The following is a 24,603-nucleotide window of genomic DNA, read 5'->3' on the forward strand; positions in this document are numbered from 1 at the left end:
AATTTCTGTGTTGGAAATTTACTTTGTGTTTCTTTGGCACATCTACAGCAGGAAAACATGGTGGCCAAAGCACATCCTTTATAAATACACTGTTAAAATATATTGGTTAGAATGTAGCAAGGAGCAATGTTGTTCTGAAGTGTCTCCTGTTCTTGTGGTAAATTTTTATCCTTGAAGTTGTTTTGATTGTGTAACTGCTAATGTAAACAGCAGTTGAGAACACTGTCAATATTAAAAATGTTTTCAGCAAGTGTTTGGAAGTATTATGCATATCTGAGCGCATCATTCCAGAATTGCTTCATGGGAGGGAAGCCTAAAAGATGGGACTGATTTATAGAGTCAGCACCGTCAGTCAAGAAGCACTTCATTATCCTAAAGGATGATGGTTTGTCATTAATTTAACATATAGTATTTGTGTAGAGCTCTCTTTAAAAGTAGTGACTTGATGAAACGAGTTTATTTTCAATCCAAACTTTTCCAAGCATTGGTATCTAAGCAATGGATAAAAGGGCAAAGATCTGGGCAAAGAAATGAATAAGAACAACATAAAAGAAAATAAAACTAAAGAAAATAACGGGATTATATGTGTGAGCTCTGACATCACACTATAGATTTGAGTTTGTGAGACTGAGGTAAACTTTTGCTAACTCTGTGCCCACAATTTGGGTGAGCTACCAGCATGAGCAAGATGGTACCTGGGCTGTGATGAGAGCAGCAAGTCTGCTCACCGGGACAGTTCAGTGAGAATATAACTAAAGCTTTCTTTATATCTACTGTAGAAATAAAACTCTTTGTTACATGAATACAGCATCACAATGACTAATTGACTACTAATCTATAGGAAAGGGCATACATCATATGGAGAAAGATTGGCAACAATCTTTCAGATTACAAATATCTGAGTGTCATTAAGTGTCTTTCTGTTTATCTTCAGATGATTGAAAATCATATCGTCATCTATCTTTGATCTCCTCTTGGGCTCATGTAAAATAAAATCATTAAATATGACTTGAACACCTTCTCAGGGTCAAAAGCCTTTCGGGCTGTGTTCAAAGCCTCTGACTCTGATATTTGTGGGTTTTACAGCTTCATTTCAAAAGTTTTCCAAAGACTGTTTTCTGTCTGTTTGGACTCTTTAATAATTTTTGTATAACTTCTCACAGAGAAGGGCTTCACGGGCTTGTTTAGTGCTTTAAAAGCCAGGCCCCATGCTTTCACATCTCTCCACTTGTGGCAGAGACTGACTCTTCACCGTGACTAGCAGAAGGCTGAGTGAGTCATTGTGTCCGTGTTGTGTCACATACCCACAAATGTGCTTTCAGGATGAATCTTCAAGATCTCTGATTGCTCAGTAGGGTTTCATTTTTCCATGTGAAGGGAGAGACATTTTTCTTCCCTTTAGCTGTTTTGCGCTTGGTTAGCCACTTTGCTGTCTTATATGGCATCCTGGGCAAGCAGGCTGGGATGGCAGAGAGTGCTCTGTGGAGACGTAGACTTGGATTTGTCTTGACTCAGCACTTAGAGGCTGTGTGACTTTTGGCCAGTCACTTAACCTCTCTCGACTTCAGTTTCCTCCCTTGCAAAATGTGGAGAACACTCATTTTATCCTCCACAGCTTGGAATGCTTATAACATGCCTTATTCAGTCCTCAGAAGACAACAACTAAGAACTGACTTGCCATGATGCTAGGAAATCCAGAAAGCAATTCCAGTTGAAGCTCGCCCCAGGGATCTCCATTAAGGGAAGGACTCTTGTCTGGCTTGGTCTTGTTTCTGACAAACCAAGGTCTTATTTATGGCAGAGGAGAGCAGGCTGACGTGTAGCATCCAAAGCATGGGCCGGACAGAGTCCCTGGTTCACGCAGCAAACATGGGCAGCAGGGTGGCGCCTTGTCCAGAGGTTGTGCTTGTTTTGGGGTGGATGTCCCCGTCTCCAGGATTACAGTCACTGCAGGGGCCTCCAGCCTGCAGTTTAGAGCTCTTTCCATTTCTTCATCCTGCCTCTTCACAGAGTACTAGGCCGGCGTATATTGAGGAGGATGACATAAGCATGGTACCCCTAAAAAGGGGCATTGACTCAGGAATTGGGGTGATTGCTGGGACTTTCTAGTTGCAGATGGGAGCTCTAAGACTTGTCCTGGTGTTGCTGCCCCTGACAGGCAGGCCTGGAGTCCAATGGGGAGGCAAGGCGTCTGTTCGGGCTGCCACCACAGGTGCTGGGGCAGAGACCTCTGTGGCTGTTTTTAGAGATTAGGGCTCCATCGCCCAGAGTCACATGCTCTGGAGGGGCCTTCACACCTTCTAGGCCTGGGCCTCACTGGTCCAGCTCCTGTGATCCGCTCCAAGGTCACACCCACAGCCACTTCCTGGGACAGATGGTGGCCCAGGATGGCTAGATCCAGACTGTTCCAACTTTTGCCAGCTCCAGGACCCAGAATCACCTTGCCCCTTTCCCCTTGTGACCAGCTCCTCCCTGAAGATATTTTTTATTTTGTGTAGCTCATTTAGCGGGCCTAATGAACAGACCTGTCTACCCTAGATTTGCATAACTGAGAGATTCTTACAGTACGAGAAGCATCTACTTTAAGGCAGTTTGCTGTCTTTACCTATAATGTCAACTTTTTTGGTAGAGAAAAAAGATGCCCCAGTTCAGGTGGCATCTGCCCTTGGCAGAGAAGCCTGCGTCACAGAGTTTTGTTGAAAATGAGGCTGGAGGAAGTGGAGAACCCAGCAGAATGCTGAGCACCCTCAGGGTGGCGAAGCATCCCCGTTTACCTGGGACTGAGGGGGATTCTTACACCTAGGGACTTTTAGTGCTTAAGTCTCTGCCAATGGGGACAAGTTGGTCACTTCAGCAACACACCTGGCCCCCGTGGTGGGCTCTGTCATTATCTCTGTGCTGGGGTGGTTGTTATCCTTATATCAACGACTATTTGGTTTCACGACCTACAGCTACGTTACACATTCCATCCCATTCGTACCTGTCTAATTTTTAATGGAGTCATACCCTTTTCCTTTGGAAGCATACATTTAAAACAGAATTATACCAAAAGTGTCACTTAGAAAGTAGTTTCTTCACAAAAGAATCATACTCTCTTCCATGTGACTGTCTTGACCTTTTCATTCTCCTTCATTTATGCTCACCATCACTCCGCAAAGGAGGTATTAGCCCACATAAACTTTTATTAGAAAAGAGAAGATACAGAAGAGTAAATTAATGCATATAGAGTACTCCTTTAATCTTTATAGCAACCCTATGTAGCAGATATTACCATTATTATTTTAGAAATATGGAAACTGAGGATAAGAGAAGTTAGGTAACTTAGTCACGGTCACACAGCTAGTGAGATTTGGAGCTGTGATTTGATGCGAAACTGTGCTTCCCGTGCTCCTACTCCTTATGCACACTGTACGTTCTCATTTTATAGAGGACTGCAGCTAAAGACTTGTGCCTGGATCCCACCTGGATCTTTCTCTGTAAGGCTGGATTTGGAGCAGTTTATTTATTTTCTCTAAATCTCAGTTTCCTCACTTATAAAATGGTGATCATAATATTGAGAGTGAGGTGTTACTGTAAGAATTATAACTCATCTTGAGAATGTGGATTTATAGTGCATAATCAATGTTATCTCTTATTATTACCATGACTATTCATGCGGATGCAGGCCTTATGTCCCAGAAGATCTACTTTTGTGGTCTTTCATCAGCTCATTCCAAATGTTCAAGTTCTTCTCTTTACTCGTAGGGAGGGTACCTTGTGAACAGATAGAAAGACTCACACTATTTTCTCTCATCCTCTACTAGCAAGTGGTGTGGTTTGTGGTGGGAGAAGCAGCCCCTGGAGCTGGGGAGGCCCTGTGGGAGGCGGAGACCTCTGTCTTCATTTTCCTTGCTCTCTGGTGGAATGGACCCACTGTGCCATCTGGCAGGAGCTAAGCTGTGGAGAGCAGACTACGGGCTCCTTCTCAAATCTTCAGGGACACAAGGGACTATCATTGTCAGAACATTCCAGATAATGTCTATATCCTCTTCTAGCGGAAAACTCCAAATAAGATCCCCATGAGTTCCTAGAATAGATGTCCCTGGGCCTAAGACCACTCCAGATGTACAGCTAGTGAAGGGCTCTCACTGTTTATTTCCTATATCTTTGAATGGTGAAACACTGTAAATCTAATTTTAGCTCAGAGTAAAAAGGTCTCTTCTGAGGACTTAATTTGATAACGGTTTTCAATGAGAATTTTGAAAAGAGCAGATTTTTTGTTTTAATGGATTCCAAAAAACCTGAGTCAATCATCTACAAAATTTCTCTGAATTATTTGTACTAGGTCAGATGAGAAATAGCATGTTTTTGGGAACTCCTTATTTGATGACTGCTTTGCATTTCACTCACCTTAAACTAAATTATCCTTTCCTGCGAAGAAGAGACTTTTTGTTCCTTACGTGAATAAAGCTCCATTTAAAATACACATGTGTGGAGGGCCTGCCGAGGGCTAGCCAATGTTCTAGGCAGGGGGTGAAGAGTACCCAAAGACTGATGCCATGTGGTGTCTTTCTTCATGCACCTTACAGCCTGGTGAGGGCCATGGATCCAGCTGGAATGACGAGAACACATTGGACTCCTGGCATGTTTTAGTGGATGTATGAAATGCCCTGCATTTGAATCAAATGGCATTTATTAAGTTCATCACCAGTGCTTGCTATTTCACAGGCAGATTCAAGTTAAGTTCAAGCTCGAGCTCACAGTCTTGACCTTGTGCAAATTTTGTTCATTTCTCATATTCATTGATCGAGTTTCTACCCTCAGATCTCTGACTACATTACTAAAGTAACGGTTTTCACACCTGGCTCTTACACTGGTTTTGTAGGTATTTGACATCGAAAGAGGCTCTTTTGCTAAACACACAGATGGCCTCTCCATTTGTTGACTGAAATTACATTTTGAGATAATGTGCATTTATATCACTAAGTTTTGGCATATTTGCCTAAAAGCATAACTCATCATTTTATAGATAAGTCTTATGTGTTGGCAAATTGACTCAGAAAGCAAAAGGAACAGCTCAAGATGAATATTAATGTATAATTGCGTTTGCGTTTTTTTCCCATTTCCCATATGTCACTTTTGATCTTATCTTAGGAGAGCTGCACTACTTATGCTGCAGGATGGAGATTATGGAGTATTTCTACTTTTAAAATTACATTTTTCATTGGATACAGGAGTCAAAACTCTTTAAGAAAAAGGAAATCATGCCTTTGTGTTGTAATTTTTCTTCATTGCTTGATCAAATTCACCATTATTTTCACCTCCACATCTATTACAAATAAACTTTTCTTCTGTTTCCAGGCTGTGAGGAGAGAGAGCTTTGGGAATGTCCATCTAATAAACAGTGTCTGAAGCCCACAGTTGTCTGTGATGGGTTCCCAGACTGCCCTGAAAGCATGGATGAAAAAAACTGCTGTAAGTGATGGCATGAATTGATCAACACAACATTTTTATTTTAAATACTAATTACTCCTCATTTTGAATGTAAGGCAGAAATTTGGAAATAGGTATCAAAAGCTTTTTACATGTTCAGACCTTTTGACCAAAACTGCACTTGTAAAAACGTATGTCAAGAAGACCATCAAGCGTGTGTAAAATATTTGCACAATGATATTATTCTAGCATTATTTATCACATAGAAAAAGTTAAAACACTCCAAATATTCCAAAATAGGGGGCATTAAAAACAACCACAAAATAAAATAATATGTAAATTTAAAAGTTAAATTGGAAGGATATTTACTCCTGGGTTCATTACATATCATTAGGTGAATAAAACAAAACAAAGTATTAGGTGTACTACTGTCCAGAGTTTTGAAAGTATATATAACCACATATAGGAAAAGGTCATGATAAAAAATTTACAATTATAATCCCTGGATGGTGGGATTAGTAAATTTTTGTGCTGTTTCTGTCTTTTCTATATTTTCTAAATGAATGGCTAGTAGTTTTAGAATCAGAAAAATATATATATCTCCTGAGATGTTTTACCTACTAGTAACAGAAAGCCCAACTCAAACTGACTTATACAATGAAGACATTTATCTTTTATTATTGTCTATATCACATATATCATATTATCATAGAAAAAGTCAAGTGTAGGGTAGATTCTTGAAGCTGGGTGTAGGAGTTCAGCACCTCTTCTGTGGTTCTTTTGTTTGGCTTGACCTCTGGCTGGCTCCCATCAGGGTCAAAAGATGGCTCCCAAGAGCATTGGGGTGCCATGCTTCCTTGATCATATCCAGTGAGAAGGAGCAAGAACCTTGCCCTCATCTCTGAAACATCAATTAGGGATTCACTCAGATGGGTCAACTTTGAGTAGAGTCCCAGTGAGCTGTCAGGAGCCTTTGTGTAAATTAGAAAAGACTCCACCCAAACAGCTGAATTGCAAAAGGAAGGCCCCCTTAGGGAGAACCAATTAGAAAAAGATGCTGTTTCCTCCCGCCTGCCCCTATCCTGGGCTGGGACACACTGCCTGGCCAGCAGGGTTTGGGCAGGAACTATTTTGCAAAGCCCAACCCACAAAACCATAGGGCAAGACCCTGATCTTGGATTGCATATTTACTCCTGGACTAATGATTATATTCAGAAAAAGTAATCATAGTCAGAAAAATGCTATGTTCCACTTAACCTAATCAGGATCTTTCTCTGGAGCTGGGGTGAGGGGCCTGAACAAAATCAGGTTCCCTTAAAAAAGGTGCAAGAAAGGAAAGGATGCTAGGTAGGCAATCAAGGAGTTTCACTACAATTTTTAAAAACCCAAGAGGGAATTAGTATGTGACTGAAAAAGTCATTTAATAGTAGAGACTAAAAAAGCCCAAAAACATTATCCATATGTGTGGACAGAGCTTGTTTTCGTCCTATGGTGACTTTAGTCTGCTCATGCCACTTCAGATTTCAACCCTGTTCTGTAATCTTTGGTATTTCTACTGCTTTGGGTTCCCCTTTCTAATCCTGCTGTTAGAACTAGAGAATCTAGTCACTTGGAGATAGTAGTTCTGTTTAAATGACTGTTATTTGTATGCATTGGCATCTCCAACATGAGATCATACCAATTCTGTTATTCTGTCTTTGACACCTGTTTGGAGGTCTTGGTGATAACATCTTTTCTTCCTTCCATGCTCCTGCTGGCAAATGATAATGTGCATGTAGTGATAACCGCATTTACTTCTAAAACGTTTCTGTCTTCTTGCTTTTTGTGCCCCTTGCCAGCACTTTGCCAAGATGATGACCTAGAATGCGCAAACCATGAGTGTGTGTCGCGTGACCGGTGGTGTGACGGTGAAGCCGACTGCTTAGACAGTTCAGATGAGTGGGACTGTGGTAAGTGGCTTGTTTCTGCCATGTGCTGTGCACTCTAAGGCCTGCCAGCCGTTTAAGTGAAACGAATCCTAAATGGCTTCGCGAATTTTACTAACCAAGTTCATCTATTTTGCTTTCCTATTAGAAAAGCTGGCAGTGGTGATTCATATATATTATTTCCAACTCACAGAAAACTTCCCCCAAGTTACTTCTCTATTTGAAATTTCCATATTATATATTAAAAAATTGGGGTTCAAACTTTTAGAAACGTAACTGTTATAATAAAAATTTTAACCCTTTGTTATCATCCAGCTTCAACAGTTACCAATATTCTGTCATTCTTGTATCATTGACACCTCCTGGAACAGGATATGAAAGTGGCCCTTCCATCTTCCCTATACTCTTGCTCCAGATGGGACTTTTAACTGTCCAATCCCCTACATAGACAGCACTTACAGGCATCTCCCGCCAGTACGATCAATGTTGCAGTTGGTAGTCTCAAGTTTGATTCATTCTATCGTCTCATACTCATCACTTCTTCCATTCACTTGGCTCTTACTCCAGTCCTTTACGTCATCTGGCCAAATCATGATTATCATCTGCGTTGTGATTAATTGTGCAGTGTTCCACAAATGATCTGTGTTTATTAAGAATTACAGAGGATGCTCTTCTATAAAATAGGAATTAGTGCACATACCAAATTAATCCAAAGTTAACATCACTCACACGCTTGCATTCTCATATGCTCTCTTGAAAGGAAATATGAATGAAGTTACAACTAGCTCCTTATAGTTATGCAAATCCTTGTGTAAACTCAGGGGAATGGGCCCTGCCTGTGGCCATCTTCTAACTCGTGAAGAAAAGTTAAGAACTGTCTGTATCCTTCACTAGAGCCGATGGTTCTTTGAGGGCAGAGAACATTTCTAATTCATTTCTAATCTAAGTCTTCCATCACACTGAGAGCAGTGATTTGCACAGGGTGAGTACTTCCCAAATGGTTCTTAACTAAAATAAATTAAAATGAATGTGTGTAAGGGAAGCAAAGTCACGGAAACTTATCATTTGGTTTCATGAGAAGAAATGGGATTTTTTTCTTTCTTTTTGCTGAGGAAGATTTGCCCTAAGCTAACCTCTGTTGCCAATCTTCGTCTTTTTTTTTTGCTTGAAGAAGATTCTCCCTGAGCTAATATCTGTGCCAATCTTCCTCCACTTTATATGTGGGTCGCTGCCACAGCATGGCTGACAAGTGGTGTAGGTCCATGCCCAGGATCTGAACCCTCGAACATGGGCCACCAAGGTGGAATACACTGAACTTAACCACTATACCATGTGGCTGGCCCCCAAGAAGTGATTTTAATTGGGATTTTCCTTTTTTTTTTCCTCAGTGACCCTCTCTAAAAACGTGAACTCCTCTTCATTCTTGACTGTGCACAAATCTGCCAGAGAACACCATGTGTGTGCAGACGGCTGGCAGGAGACGTTGAGTCAGCTGGCCTGCAAGCAGATGGGTTTAGGGTAAGGTCAGTAGTTTGTAGCACTGATGAATTTCTCAGAGGGCTTGGCGGGACTTGGCAATAATATCTTCCTCATGAATGCAGAGTGAGTTAGTGCTCTCAAGCAGAGCCCTCCAAAGCACCGGAAATGAGTCAGGAGAGGACCGCCTTTAATTACAGGCACCTGCTCTGAAGAGCATGGATTCAAAACCTACTTTGATGAAGCCTCTAAAAGTAAATGAAGTAATTGTATTCTACGTGCTTCTGAAATGAAATACTTTCCTTATTTATAAAAGCATTAAGATGGTTTCCTCCAAGGAACTTACATGGGAAAATCTTGTGATTTTCCCCCAAAAGGTTATTGAAAATTCCTTTTTAAGCAACACACACTTTTTAATAAGTTGAAAAATAGAAGCTGGACTTGCTGGTATTTTAATTTACCCTAAGTAATGCAGGAAACAGCTCACCATTTTTACTTCTTAGTAGAATGAAAAGACACTCACTCTGGCTTTGATACCAGTACACTGACATTGATACTTTGAAAGTTGAATACTTGTTAGTTTGTAGGGTTTTCTTTTTCAGCTCTATTTGGGATAGAAAGCAATAATTGAAAGGTCTTAGAATCTATATGTGAGTGCGTGTGTGTACGTACATGCGTGTGTATATATATATTTTACCACTGATGTATGTGAGATTTTGGGGAAATGTAGAGATGAGAAAAATAAAAGATAAAGGAGTTATAAAATTTTAGAATAAAAAATTGATTAAATGGTATTTCCCAGGACTCCTTTGAGCAAACTTAAAACAATTTTACATTAACGAGCCATTCAATTATGGAATAGCAACTAGCAGCACATTTTTGTTATCCTGGTTTGAAGAATCATGTAAATCCCACGTCTTCAGCCCATTTTTCCCCTGTAAACACCCATGTCTTTGGAAAATTGAGTAACTGATGCTAATCTGTGATAAAAGAACTTTAAACTTTGCCAGAGTGGAAAAATTATATTTGCCAAGATCCATCAAATTATACTTCATTTTCACAACTTCCTTATTATGTCTAAATGAAATGGGATATGATTGCGATCAGAGATAAATGAAAAAGCCTTTTGAATGAGCTTTATTTTCCTCTCACCAAGACAAAAGGTTATTTCTTAATATGAAAACTTGAATGCCTGACAGGTAACTCCACTGAGAGTTCTGAGAGAAAGTTGGAACTACAAAGATTTTACAACCAGAAAAATTCTTTTGGCAAACCGCTCTGTTCTACTGCAAATAGAAGGAATCTTGTTTTAAATATTCTGCTTTATATTTCTTCAAATTCTTTGCATATTGGATTTAAATTTTTTTTACTGTGGTAAAATGCGCACAACATAAAATTTGCCATTTTAACCATTTTAAAGTGTACAATTCCGTGGCATTAAGTCCATTCACGATGTTGTACAACCATCACCATTTTCTGTCTTCTTTCACTCAGTGTAATGTTTTTGTGCATCCATGTTTCAGTACTTCATTCCTGTGTGTGGCTCAATAATATTCCTTTGCATGGATATACCACCTTTTTAAAATCTATTCATCCATTAATAGACATTTCAGTGATTTCCCCCTTTGGCTATTGTGTGCATATTGGATTTTAAAAAAATCTCTTTATTTCATTTGTTGCATTTCCTTAACATAGTGGAAAATATCCGTTTTGAGATTTTTAGATATTTGAAATCTAAATTGACATTTAGATTTTTTTAAAAGATAACTTTATTTCAGGGAAGGGCTAGGAAAATCTGAGAGAGCAGTATGGATGAAAAACCGTAAACGTTATTTGACTGAGTTAATGGGTAAGTAGTGATAAGTCTTCCAGGGAAATGAGTAGGGAAGGTAGTCTTAGTATTTTTGTACTTTTTGGTTGCCTTCAAGTTTACTCTTCAGTTTACATGGATGGCTCATGAATTGACAGAAATCTGGAGCCAGGCTGGGGCAGGAACAAAGATAATGGGCAAGATGAGGCCAAATTCCTGCTCTGGGAGTGGGCTGCTTGGGAAGCTGCTCTGTTATCTGGTCCTTGGAGACCAGCCACTGTGCCACAAATTCACAATCCTGCCAATGATGCCTCAAACTCTACGTAAGTCTGCACCTTTGAGCCATTTCCTCCAGAATCAAAGTCCCTAATAGCAGGGTCTGTCTGGCTATGACTAGTCATTGACCTGCACTCCAGCTGCCAGAAGGAGGGGAGAGGAATAGTTGTCTTTCTTTAGCTTCTGGAGTGGAGTGTCCATTACACTGGCCTGCCTTTATACCTTCACACTCACTCTGCATCAGAACCTTGAAGTTTAAAAAAAAAACCCAACTAATTCTATTCAGTATCTCCGTCTCATTGTTTTCCGAGTATCTGCTAATGGGCCTTGTACCGGAGTAGGCACTGTGTGGAGGACGTAAAGGTGAATGACGTCTTCAAAGAGCTTATAATGTAGTGGAGAGGACATGAGGAAACAACCAAGAATGTAAAATTAGAAAATATTCCTGACTTTTCGTCATCTGAGAATGATTCGTTTATAGCATAGCACATGGCATTCCTATTAAAATTGTATAAGAAAAATATTCAACTCTAATATTATCATGATGTTATAATATAACTTCATTAAACATTCATTTCTTCATTCAGTAAGCATTTATAGGGAAAAACATTGTAGTGCAGTGTTCAAAACAAACATACTCTAACTCCAAATAGGTCATCTGTCTATTTGAGGGAGTACATTTTGGAGCTAGTGCATCAAAAACACAGGACTACACCAAATTACACATTTTGCAGGGATTCTACTGAAATGCTTTCATGATAGAGACAGTTGATTAAAAACACCTGCACTTCGAGCTTTTCAGACCCGTATTTCACCTTCCATGTCTAACAACGCAAATGCTAGGCTCTCAACTAAGTGCTTGTCCAAATGAGAAGAGTCTGAATTCTTTGCTGAATCTGAAAAACTTCTTACCCCCATCTGCATGTAGCTCTAGGGTTTGCCCTAGCTTGGAAATATTGTGACTATCTGATGAGACAAGGGTATAAATCAAACCCCTAAATTCTCATGACAGTATATTGACTTTGCTACCTGCATGTCCAGTATCAAAAACATATGGACATTTATTTAGTCAACAGTACAAATCAGAATTTAGACTGCCCTCTAATAATTGCCAAATGCTCAGTTGCGACATCTGGTGTTTGAGGAAGTTGGTCTAGGGAATGTGGGAATGTGATTCTTTGTGCCTCTTGGCTTCACAAACTTTATCTCTATATAGTTAGATCATTGGGAAATAGGCTATACTATTTTGGAAAAATTCCTTTGTGGAGTTAGTTGCAATTTGATTTTATGCCCTAATCTTTTAGAGTTGGTCAATGGAAGAGACATCCTTCCGAAGAATGTTTCCCTGTCTTGGGCAAAACCACAAAGACTGAATCTATTATATTACCTAAGAGTCCCTGATAGAAGGATTTACATTGTAATTGTTTCCTAAAGTGTACTCCCTGGAAAAAGTTTCCAACTTCAGATTTCATTTGTCATGTAAGAACTATTTGGTCCGGGATGGTTTCCTTGTTGATTGACTTCCATGAAGCTCGAAGACAGATTCAGTCCTCTGTAGTGGTAAATCTGGTCCAGATCGCTGGTCTTGTATGTGGAAACCATAGAGAAGAAACTCAAAACCTTGAAGTCATTTTTTCAAAAATTACAATATAATTCATATATCATAAAATTCAGTTGTTTTTAGTATATTTCCAAAGTTGTGCAATCATCACCACTGTCTAATTCCAGAAACTTTTCAGCACTTGGAGAAGAAACCCCACACCCATTAGCAGTCATTCCCCATTTCTCCTTCCCCAAACCCCTGACAAACACTAATTTACTTTCTGTCTCTATGGATTTGTCTCTTGTGCACATTTCACATAAATAGAATCATACAATGTGTGCCTTTTTTGTCTGGCTTCTTTCACGTAACATAATGTTTTCAAGGTTCATCCATGTTGTAGTGTGTATCAGTACTTCATTCCTGTTTATGGCTGAATAATATTTCATTGTGTAGCTATAACCACATTTTGACTATCTATTCATCAATTGATGGACTTTCAGGTTGTTTCCACTTTTTGGCTCTTATGCTATTAACATTTATATACAAGTTTTTGTGTGAACATATGTTTTTGGTTCTCTTGGGTGTTTACTTACCACTAGTGTTACTGGGTCAAATGGTAACTCTATATTTAGATTTTTGAAGAACTGCCAAATTGTTTTCCAAAGGGGCTTATGCTCCCACCAGTAATGCTGGAGAGTTCCATTTTCTCAATATCCTCAGCAACATTTATTATTGTTCATTTTTTTATTGTAGCCATTATCTGACTAAAAGGGATCACTCTGGTTGTTGTATTGAGAATAGGCTGTAGGGAGAGATTTCAAGTGATAGTCCAAGTGAGAGATTTTGGTGACTCAGATCAGTATGGTAGCAGAGGACGTGGTGATAAACGGTTTGAATCTGAACCTATTTTAAAAGTAGAGCCAACAGGACTTCCTGACAGATTGAGTTAACAAAGAAAAGAGTCAAGGATGACTTAAAGGTTTTCCGGGGCAGCAACTGGAAAGATGGGATTACAATAAACTGAGATGAGTAAGACTGCAGGTAGAGCAAGATTAGGGAGAAAGAGCAGTTCTGTTTCGGACATGTTAAGTTTGGGATGTCTAGTAGACATCCAAGTGGAGATGTTTATAAGGCTCAAGTCTGGAGTTTATTAGAGAGGTCTGGGCTGGAGATAAATATTTGGAAATCACCTGAATACAGATGATATATAGATTTGTGGGACTGGGTGGCATAACTAGGAGAGTGAGTATAGAAAGAGAAGATAATATGTAGGGCTGAGCCCCAACATTAAGAGGATGGGAGAAGAGAAGTAACAAGTCAACAGAGATGAAAAGGAACAACCAGTGGGATGGGAGTATGTGATACCCTGGAAACCAAGTGAAGAAAGTGTATCAAGTAAGAGGTGATGGTCAGTTCTATCAAATGCTGCTGAGAAGTCAAGTAAAATGAGAACTGAAAACTGGCTATTGCTTTCAGCAAAACTGACTGTTGGTTTCAGCAATGTGCATGCCATTGACAGGAGCAGTTTCTGTGGAGTGAGGGGGCAAAAGCCTAAGAGATAATGGGAAGAGAGAAATAAAAGATAGTAAGTATAGAACTTTTTTGAGTAATTTTGCTACAAAGAGGAGCAAAGAAATGTGAGCAGTGGCTGCTGGGGGCAATAGGGTTAGGAGCTGTTTGGTGCCTTAATTTCCCTAGAAACTCTCACTATCCCATGGCTAAATTCTTGAAAGAGCCCTGCCTGCTGTAGTATGAACATCACGTTCAATCGCTATAGACTGAACGTTTACTTCCCCCCAAAATTTGTATGGTAAATCCTAACCCTCAATGTGATGGTCTTTGGAGGTGGGGCCTTTGAGAGATGATTAGGTCATGAGAGTGGGGCCCTCATGAATGGGATTAGTGCCCTTATAAAAGAGACCCCAGAGAGCTCCCTCACCCCTTCCACTGTGTGATGACACAGCAAGAAGATGGGCATCTATGAATGAGGACCTTGGCCTTCACCAGACACCAAATCTGCCAGTACCTTGACCTTGGACTTCCCAGCCTCTGGAACTGTGGAAAATAAATTCTGTTGTTTATAGGTCATCCAGTCTATGGTAATTTGTTACAGAAGCCTGAATAGACTAAGGCAGAAATAAATCATTTTATGTTAAAAGACTTCTTTCATTGCATGTATTTTTTTTTCTTTTGAGGAAGATTAGCTCTCAGCTAACGTCTGCCACCAATCCTCCTCTTTTTGATGAGGAAGATTGGCCCTGAGCTAACATCTGTGCCCATCTTCCTCTATTCTTTATGTGGGACACCTGCCCCAGCGTGGCTTGATAAGTGGTGTATAGGTCCACGCCTGGGATCCGAACTGGTGAACCCTGGGCTGCAGAAGCAGAGCGAGTGAACTTAACCGCTAATGCTACTGGGCCTGTAACGTATTTTTTTTAACTGAGTAAGTTTGAACTATTTTCCCAAACTGGTGGGCTCACCATAAACTAGTTCCTCTTTCTTTAACTTCATATCCCTTTATATGCTCCTTCTCTTTCCAGGCTGGCTTGTCTTTTATCTGTGTTCCATGGACACATACCTTCCTGCCTCTGCCTCTGTGTCCGTATATGCACCATTTTCTACACTTCCTATCAAAATCCTTCAGGGCCTCACTCAAGCCCCATGACTTCTGTGGAGCCTTTCACATCTCCTTGATCCTTTTCCTCCCTATATTTCCTGTGGTACTTAAAAATAGGTACCACACAATTTCCCTCTTAGTTCTACAATGCCATGTGTCATTTGTATTTTTTTTTGATTCTTTATCTTATTTCCAAGAATAGGTTATACAAAATAATAATGGCTAACTTTAATTGTGCGCCTGGCTGTTCCAAGTACTTGATATGTGTTATCTCAATTTATCCACATTACAATCCTGTAAGATAAGTAATATTGTTATTTCTATCTTACGTATGAGGAAACAGAGGCTTAGAGAGGTCAAGGAACTTTGCTAGGTCACAGAAAAACACAGAGCCAGGATGCAAGTTCAAGCAAGGGCAGAGGGCCTCTTGGGTACTAGGAGTAGGTCCTTATGGCACCGATTTAGTCAATAAACATGACCTGATTGATGTGACCAACCAGCTTCTTAAACATAAATCCCTTTCACTATTGCGTTACATGGGAGTTTCGTGGCAAGTCTCAATACCACCTTGTGATCTTATCATTGTAGACTTTTTAAGTAGATAGCGGTGAGGAAGTGGAGGAAATTCATCATGCGGGACCACAATCCAAGTGTTTTTCACTTTTTCAAAAGTCACTTACAGTAATAAGTAGATGCTTGGCGTATTCTAATTAGAAGTCAAATCCACAAAGTGTTATTTTCTTTCACACAGCGGCTTCGTTGCTTTTCTGGCAGACAAGTAGCTTGGGTGTGGAGAATTAATTTCTTGCGTATTTCCAAGAAGCTGCTAGTTAAATTACTGCCTGGGTGAGAAGAAAATCATAGAACCCAATGTGTGGGTATAGTGTTTTCTAGAACATGCTATTCTAGGGTGAGGGAGACGAATCATTTTCCTGAAAAAGTGCTGCATCCTAAAGGAAGAGGAAATGTTTTTTTAAGCTCTTCCGTGAGACCAGAGGGTACAAGGCTTTAATAAACAAAGCAAGGGATGTCTACCAGTTGTCCCAAGAGCATTTCCATATGAACACTAACAGCAAGCTCTGCTAAGAATTTGGATATTTGTTGGCAAACTGAATCTCAAACTGTATTGGTTGAGTTAATGAATAATTTATGAAATTAAATGGAAACTTCTCAGTGGTGTAGAGAAATTCACCTTTATTAACTAGAATGGAACTATACAGGATTTTTTGAATTAATCTGCATTCTGATTAAACCTGAATTAATCAGACTTTCTTTTTAATTCTCTTACATTCCATTTGGTGGAAAAAAAAATTCATCATTAAAAAGTAGTTTCACATCCTGATTTATAAAACCAAAGATGGTTTCCACGGGTTGTCCAGAATTAAGTACTGTCAAGACTCATCTTTTAGCCAAAAATATTGGGGGTAATTTTGAGGAAGAAGATTCTGGGATGGGAAGAATCAATCTCCATGAAGTCTCTGGGGGCAAAAGATTCCCCAGTCATCATAATGAATATAGCATTGCCTTTGGACTTGAATGTGAATTGGTCCTGGGTAAATAAGAGCACGATTTATAGCTTGAGCCATCCGTCAGGAATTGACCAAGGAGGCTGGTGTTATTTCTGTTAGAAGTCCTTATATGGCAGCATCCTCCTTTTGGAATTAACACCACAAGACTCCTGATGTTGACTTAACTTCTGATCTAGTAAGTTCATGTTTTCTTTGAAACTTGCTGCAATTTGGCTTTCTTTTACCTCCAAGATAGGACTGATAGTCAGTAGTGATATTATCTACACCCCAAATCCACTGGTCTTTTCTTATTATTTATATAGTTTGGACTCAGAATCCAGTTTCTCACTCTGGCCTCTGAGACACTGCATAATCTGGCTGGCTTCCCTCTCTGACCCAATCTCTTAGCACCCTCCGCTTGTCCACTCAACTTTAGACACATTGACCTTATTACGGATGTTCAAGCACTGTCAGCTTATTCCCACCTCAGAAGCTTTGCCTTCACTGTTCCTTTTGCTTGGAATGCTGATCTTTAGCCTTTTGCAAGATTACCTCTATGTCATCATGCATGTCTCAGTCAAATATCAACCACTTAGAAAGGCCTTCCTTGACAACTGTAGTGGAGCAGCCTTCACCCTCACCAAGTCACTATTTGCTTTCTTTGTCTTCTTCAAAGTAATGATCAATATCAGAAATTCTTTTTTCACATTCTTAATTTGTTCCTCTCACTCAGATAATAACTCTTGAGGGAGGGACTCCACGTGATACAGCACCAAAGTGCTATCTCCATTTCCATTCCCCCTTTTTAAACCCTCACCGTCAGTTTTAGTCTTGTCCATCTGACTGTGTCATTTATTTAAATTCTGCCAGAGTAATATTCTTTCTGAGATCTAACTCATTTTACAGCAATATCAGCTTGAATACTCACTGATTGACCCACTGTGTCTAATAAGCCGTCTAATTTCTACACAATCTTTTACCCTCCTTATATCTTCCAAAAACTAACAAAAGAAAATGTAGAATCTTGACTCTGAAGTACAATTATCTTTTAAACTGAAAAATTCCAATGAAAGTCACTTGTAGCAGACATTTATTGCGCTGCTTCCCTGCATTCCTCCTTTCCTTTGGGACCTGGCTCCTTTCCTTTTGGGGACTTGCTTCACTTCCCATTCTATCCTGGGGATCCAAAGAGGAGCTGCCATCTTTGTACATGACTCACTTTTCTTGGCTCCAGTGAGTGGTTGAGGGGTAAGTAAGTAAGGTGAGCTGGGCAAATCAAAGGACCTTACATCCAGGCTACAGTGATTGGATTTGGGATGCTTAAAATTCTTCAACAAGATTTGTTTTAATTGGAGGTGGGAAAGAAGACTTCTTTCCTTTTTGGTCACAAAAGTCAATGGATTTGAGTTTAGAGCTGCCAGAGCCTATCCCCTGGCTTTTGGAAAAGTCACTTGCAGACAAGAAAACCACCCTCCCCTTTCCTCACACTCCTTCCCACAGCAGGAAGTGGAGATGAGAGATGGAGAGTCCTGAAGGTACTCAGCTCCTGGCACCAGCCATGCTGGAAACCATCCACATCCCTTTAGTGATTGATTACATTTCTGCTTTTTGATAGTCCAGCACTATTTTAGGTACTAAAATGCTGACCTTTTTCTTAGCGTAACTTAGTATAACTCTTAACTGAACCTTTTTTTAAATCTCTGAAGTTTGAATAATTTTATCTTGTAATATACCAAGAGAGTCATATTCTGCTTTAAAAATTTGAATTGAATAAAGGTGCATTTTTCTATACTCGTAATCCTCGAGAAGGGGAAGAAAAGGCCAAATAACAAAGCAAAGCTTCTATTAGAAAAATAAATTCTACCGTGGTTCACAGTCTTTCTGAACTAGTGGCATAAAAAATGGCATACTGTAATTGAAACTGGTAATCTCTAGCTTTACACTGATGAACTAAAGAAAATGAAGATGTATATGAAACGCTTTCTTTGAAACTAAACTCAGGTTCCTGTAAATAAAATGTTGAGTCTCTCTTTCCTAAAAATAAAAAAAATAATTGTTCCAAAAAGTTTCCTCTAAGTTATGAAAAAAAAGATCAGATTTTTAAAGATAAAATAACCAGAAGGAGGGGCGGCCCCGTGGCCGAGTGGTTAAGTTTGCGCGCTCCGCTTTGATGGCCCAGGGTTTCGCAGGTTCGGATCCCGGACGTGGACGTGGCGCGGCTCGTCAGGCCATGCTGAGGCAACGTCCCACATGCCACGACTAGAAGGATCCACAACTGAAATATACAAGTATATACTGGGGGGCTTTGGGGAGAAGATGAAGAAGAAGAAGAAGAAAAAAATTGGCAACAGATATTAGCTCAGGAGCCAATCTTCAAAAAAAACAAAAACAAAAATAAAAAACCCGAAGGATACTGTTGAGCTGGTGTAGTTTCTGAAAGAGGTGTATCTTTTGCTCAAAAATATACTTACAACTTGACACCATTTACTCAGCTTGTTTCATAAGATTGAGTTTTATAAGCGATCAAATGGTATTTTAATTTAAAATTTTTGCGATTCATTCTTCTTCCACTTTTAATGAAAAGTTTATGTAGTACTTTATTTTATTGACTTTATTTTCTAATTTATATTCAATGATAATGTTTGTTCAGTAGTTACATTTTATAAATTTATATTTTACTTCATGTTATACTTTTGTAATTTTATATGGGAAATGAATGAAATATTTATTCACTGATTTTTTTATTTTATGAAATATGAGCACTCTGCAATTTAATTTTATAATCCATAACTTCTCTATTTGCTTTGAGATAGTTTTTGTCTCTTGTACCCATAGATCATAGCCTAATACAGTTATTATACTCTACCTCTGAGGTAGACAAATGAATAAAATTATATATTTTCAGTTAAGGTTGCAATAAAAATATTTTCTTAAATACTAAGTTGACTGGAAAAATAAACTCAGGCTTCATACTTTCCTTTAAACATTTGGGTTGATGGGAGTTTGGCTGTATAAAGGGTAAGACGAGCTGTCTATCCAGATGAATGATTCTATAGTAGGGTTCATTCATGTTTTATTTGAAACCTATTATGCCTTTCTGTCAAAATTTCCAGGTCACCTTTCTACTTGACAAAATAATTTAACTAGCTTTTAATATTAACATGTCTAGTCTATAGGAACCAAACAGAGGTAATAATGTGACAGGATTTAAGAAAAGATTTTTAAAATCAGATACTAAGTGTCTAGTGGAAGTGTTCCAAGTTCTGAACAGGATGCTCAGAATTGCAAATAATGTATCTTGTCCGCTACACAAGGCATTTGCATATCAAGACTAATTGTCAGCACTGAGGTTGAATACTCAGATTATTTTTCCCTGGTAATAGACACAAGAAAACAGTTCTTGTCCTTCCACTGAAATGTGTAACGCGTGTTGGTAATTCCCGCTCTCTTGCTGCCAAATTAAAGAAGCGCTTGACTTTTGGGGATTTGTGCTGACCTTTATTTTTTAAGTCAGCAGCCCCAACATAATTATAATACAAGCATGCGATGCCTTATTACTAAACACCAAGTGGCTTCATGAGAGTGACACAAGATTTATAGGGCAAATTGTCTAGAGATCCGATTGTTCACCTAAGCCTTGAAATGTAAAATTCCTATCAGAATGTCAAGATGTTTCATCATTCTGGTTAAATTCTGTCTTCTCATTTCATTGTGCATGCGTCAGGGGAATTATACATTTTTTATATGTGTCTTAAACCCCACAATTCAAGGAGTAAATTTGAGCGAAATCCTTTCACTTTTCTGTGCAGTACTGCCCTAGACCCAGAGCAGAGGGGCCTTGCCATGGGCCCCAGGATTTACAGCAGTGGTTCTCAACCAGGGGTGACTTTGTCCCTAGGAAGCATTTGGAAATGTCTATAGACATTTTTGACTGTCAACACAGGAGACGTGGGGTGATAGGAGCATCTAGTGGGCAGAAACCAGGGATCATGCAAAACATCCTACAATGCACAGGACAGCCCCACGTAGAAAATAATTCTCCGGTATAAAATGTCAGTAGTGACAAGGATGAGAGACCCTGGTTTAGAGGGACCACTCTGGCCCCATGGGGCTAGGAGTCTGTCAGCCATGGAGTTATGTCCACTTGGAGCCTGGTCCCTGATCTAAAGTAATGTTTTCAAAGTGTGGTTCCAGATCAACAGTGTCAGCATCACTTGGGATCTTGTTAGAAAGGCAACTTTTTGGGCTCCATCTCAGACTTACCATCTCAGGGATCTGGAGATGGGGCCAACAATGTTCGTTATAACACATCCTCCGGGTGATTCTGATGAATGGTAAAGTTTGAAAACCACTGTTCCAAGGAGTCCAAGAATCCTACAGTTGTGCCTAAAAGATATGTTTATCAAGATGGGAAGATAGAATATATTTCCTTTAACAGTTTGTTAACTCGATTTTTAACATGTAAATGTGTAGACATACAGCATGTGGGCCTCTACTTGTCCTCTTGCTGTAGGCCCCAAAGATGTTTGGGATGGGTCTGTATCTGTGCCTCAGTTTTCTCAGGCTGTCAAATGAAGGCATTGGATTAGATCGTTGCTTGAATTTCCTTCTCTGTCTATGATGTCATGGCTGCTATAGAGGCATTTGGGTCTGGCTGCATTCCCGCACAGACTCTCTTAGGATACAGTGACTAATGCTTAATCACTGGCAAAATGTTTTTTGCTCTTTTGCTCTCTACCCAACAGATTTCTTTAATTTGTCTCGTGATATAATATGGAAAAAGATCAGTCAAATGCATTACCAATTGTCAAAGCAAATTTGAGCAGCTGTTAATTTCCAGATACTTTTCAATAGCATGATTTACATTGTGTATGTAATTATAAAAATTAAAAAGTATGGACACATATACTTGATGAGTTTGTAAATTGGCATTACTCTTTGAAGGAGAAATTCATGCCATTAATGAAAAATTTAAGTTTTGATTTAATAATTTTATTTCTAGGAATTTATTCTACTTGTGCATGTAGGCAAAGGTGAATAGCTAAGCGTGTTAACTGCTGCTTTTTTGTTATCGCCAAAAGTTGGAAACAGCCTACATGTGCATCAATAGTGGATTGGTTAAGTAAACGAATGTACATCCGCGTAATGGAACACTGTGCAGTTGTAAAAAGAACACGGTGTGTGTTGCTAATGAAGAAGGCTACATGGTGTTCAAAGTGTGAGGAGCGGTATTTTGACATCAGACCATAGAGATTCAAGTGTCAGTTCTGTGTGATCCCGGGAAAGTTACTCATTCTCTCTTTGCCTCAAATTTTTATCTCCAAAATGGGGAATAATAATAAAGCATACTTTACAAAGTTGTTAAGAGGTTTAAATAAAATAAAATGAGTTAGTCTTTTAGTGCTTGGGATACAGAAAATAGTTAACAAATGTTAACTATTGCTATGGAAAGACTTCCAAGAGAAATCATTAAATGAAAATATCATCAACACCACACAGAACAATGTGTATAGACTGAAAAAAGAGGGCGCTTATACATGGATTATCGAAAAAGGTTGGCGAGGATAGGCAGATGCTCTCAGTCAGGGTTTATGCCATTTGTTTTAAAATCAAATGATTAAATTCCAATGGTTTTTCAATACATCTAGGATAGGAAGAATATTTTTTCATTGTATAATTTTTGTTATTTTTTCCATGTATAAGCATTACTTTTATAATTTAAAAAATTATTTAAAAGAAAACTAACAAAAATTGAGATCACACAGATGCTCAGATGCTTTATGATGGCAGAGATAGAACCATGTGGATTCACTGATATTTTTTTATTGGACCCTAGGGTGACATTTCTAGTTCTGAAAGATTTATTTTTGCGCATGAGAAGCATGCTAGTGTGTAAGCATTTCACAGAAAGCTAATTTTTATGGGGATACTCCCCTTCTTCTTGATGATGAATTTCTTAGATTTTCCACTTGATGTAACAGAGATTCAGCCTAAATTGCCTTACTTGTTGGAGGCTAATGAATGAAATGCAAAAATGCCCCACGTGCAATGAGGTAACTGAAGGGGTCTTGTGGACTGGAAGACTGAAGTGTCATTTGCAATGACTTTTCTATCCAGCATCAGTGAAAATCCTGCGCTGAATCGTCCTCCTCATGCAAGTCCCCTGTGGCCCTATGAATATCTGCCTAAAGAATGACTTCATTAAGCAAGAAATCTGAAGCTGATCTTCCTTTGGCTTTTTGCCAGTAAAACGCCTGGATTTAAGAGGCCACAGGCTGTTCTATTGCCCAAAGTAATTCTCAGGAGGCAGGTGTCAAGAGAAACACCATGAGTGATACGTGTGGCCTCTGACTTTTATACGTTCCATCCCACCGTGCCTTCATATGCAGGACTTCTGGGGTTAATAGAAAGCCAGACTCCCATTTTGGTCGAGGAAAAGAAAAATTCTCATTTTGCAGTAGGTTTTGTGAAGTTTTCTGTAATCTAACAGTTCCTTCAAGTTTCTAAATAAATTTAAATCTTGTGCAACTCTTCTTAAAGTGCAGTCAGGGTTTATGCCATTTTTTAAAAAAGCAAATGATTAGAATTCACTCATTATTAAGGACTCTGTTTTGTTTTTATTCTTTGGCTCTTTTTCTATCGAGTGTCCTCTTTAGAGGATTTTTCTCTTTTTAAGAGTAACAGGATTGGGGGAGATTTTCGTTTCTTTTATTTTCTGTAATGTGATTACGGTAGTTTTTAAATAATTAATAGTCAGGTGAAATGATCATTTTTCTTTCAGTGCCACTGAATCTAACTTTTCTTCCCTTCCTGTGCCCCCTACTTTTTTATTTTGAAAAAAAAAAATGGCATCCCATTATTGAAAAAGAAAGTCACTAAGCATGCAGACTCGACGCTCCCACAACTGCAAGATTTCCAGATTCATTTGAACCCTCAATGCTGCTTGCCATTCTTCTAAGTTATCTTTGATGTGTTTCTTCAAACACTTCCACCAGGAAACAATTCCATACACATGTCACTTTCCTCGTCATCATGCAGCCCTGCCACTCCCCAGCTTTCATCCTAGGAGCTCACCTCCTACTTGGAAAGAAAAGTGGAGACTACCTGATTTGAATTCTCTTGATGAATTCTCTCCCCCTCTCCAACGCCAACAAAGTGCCTGCTTCCTTCTCTCCTACTTCCTTCTAGCTTCAGAAAACGTTCTCCTTCCTCCTGTCTAAAACTAATTCCTTTACCTTTTCTACCCTTGATAGCATCAGGTGATAAAAATCCAAAACATTTTCTTCAAATATGGATTGCCTAAATAAACCAACTTTTTCATGAAGAATAGGATATTATACAAAAAAATACAAGTACTTTTGAAAACTAAGGTTTTAAATCTTGGATACGGTGTCACCATATTTTCTCTGAATGACTAAATGAGACATTCACAGGAACTATTAGCAGAGGTTGAGTGAGAATATAGGTAAAGAGCAAAATAATGTTGTCTAAGTCCCATCTCTATTTTCCAGAGTTCTTTTTAATTTTTAGTGCATAAAGATTTCGCAGTATGTTGAAAAAATTCCACTTAAAATTTTATATCGTCTAAACAGATACTAACTGACCATCGATTCTCTATTGTTTATTTTATTTTAAAGTATTGCTATATTGCAGGATTACAATGGTCAAGAAAAGAGGAGACAAAACTCCAGCTAGATAAATTTTATTTCACTTTTGATCCCTGCCTAAAGTTGCTCTTGTTTTCCAGATATTGGACATTTTACATCATATACATTAGAATTCTGTCACCTCACAAAGTTCAAATACATGTCAGCAGAGAGAATGACTAAAACAGCTGTAAAAATTTGGGCCATTATTGCTTCAGGATGCTTTTAGTAACTTCCCTCTTACTGCACATTCCATGCCAAATTTCTAATACAAATCTCCCTCTTGAAATATTGACTTATGATGTAATGGTTCTTTTTGAAAGAGAATGAGTGCTAAATAACGATATTGCCTGGTCAAAGATCATTGTACTTTGAATGTTTATCTGATAT

The 24,603-nt window shown here is 38.9% G+C and overlaps 1 protein-coding gene across 1 annotated transcript in view; it reads left to right on the top strand.

The window, feature by feature from the left end:
- LOC124237618 (atrial natriuretic peptide-converting enzyme-like) overlaps positions 1 to 24,603 on the top strand; it is a 211,430-nt gene that overhangs the window by 165,475 nt on the left and 21,352 nt on the right. Inside the window, exons 14-16 of the mRNA XM_046657472.1 lie at positions 5,341 to 5,454; positions 7,251 to 7,361; positions 8,726 to 8,855. Coding sequence (XP_046513428.1) covers positions 5,341 to 5,454; positions 7,251 to 7,361; positions 8,726 to 8,855 — 355 coding nt within the window. The remainder of the gene's footprint in view (positions 1 to 5,340; positions 5,455 to 7,250; positions 7,362 to 8,725; positions 8,856 to 24,603) is intronic.

This window comes from Equus quagga, chromosome 3, assembly GCF_021613505.1.
Source record: "Equus quagga isolate Etosha38 chromosome 3, UCLA_HA_Equagga_1.0, whole genome shotgun sequence".
Classification (NCBI taxonomy): Eukaryota; Metazoa; Chordata; class Mammalia; order Perissodactyla; family Equidae; genus Equus; species Equus quagga.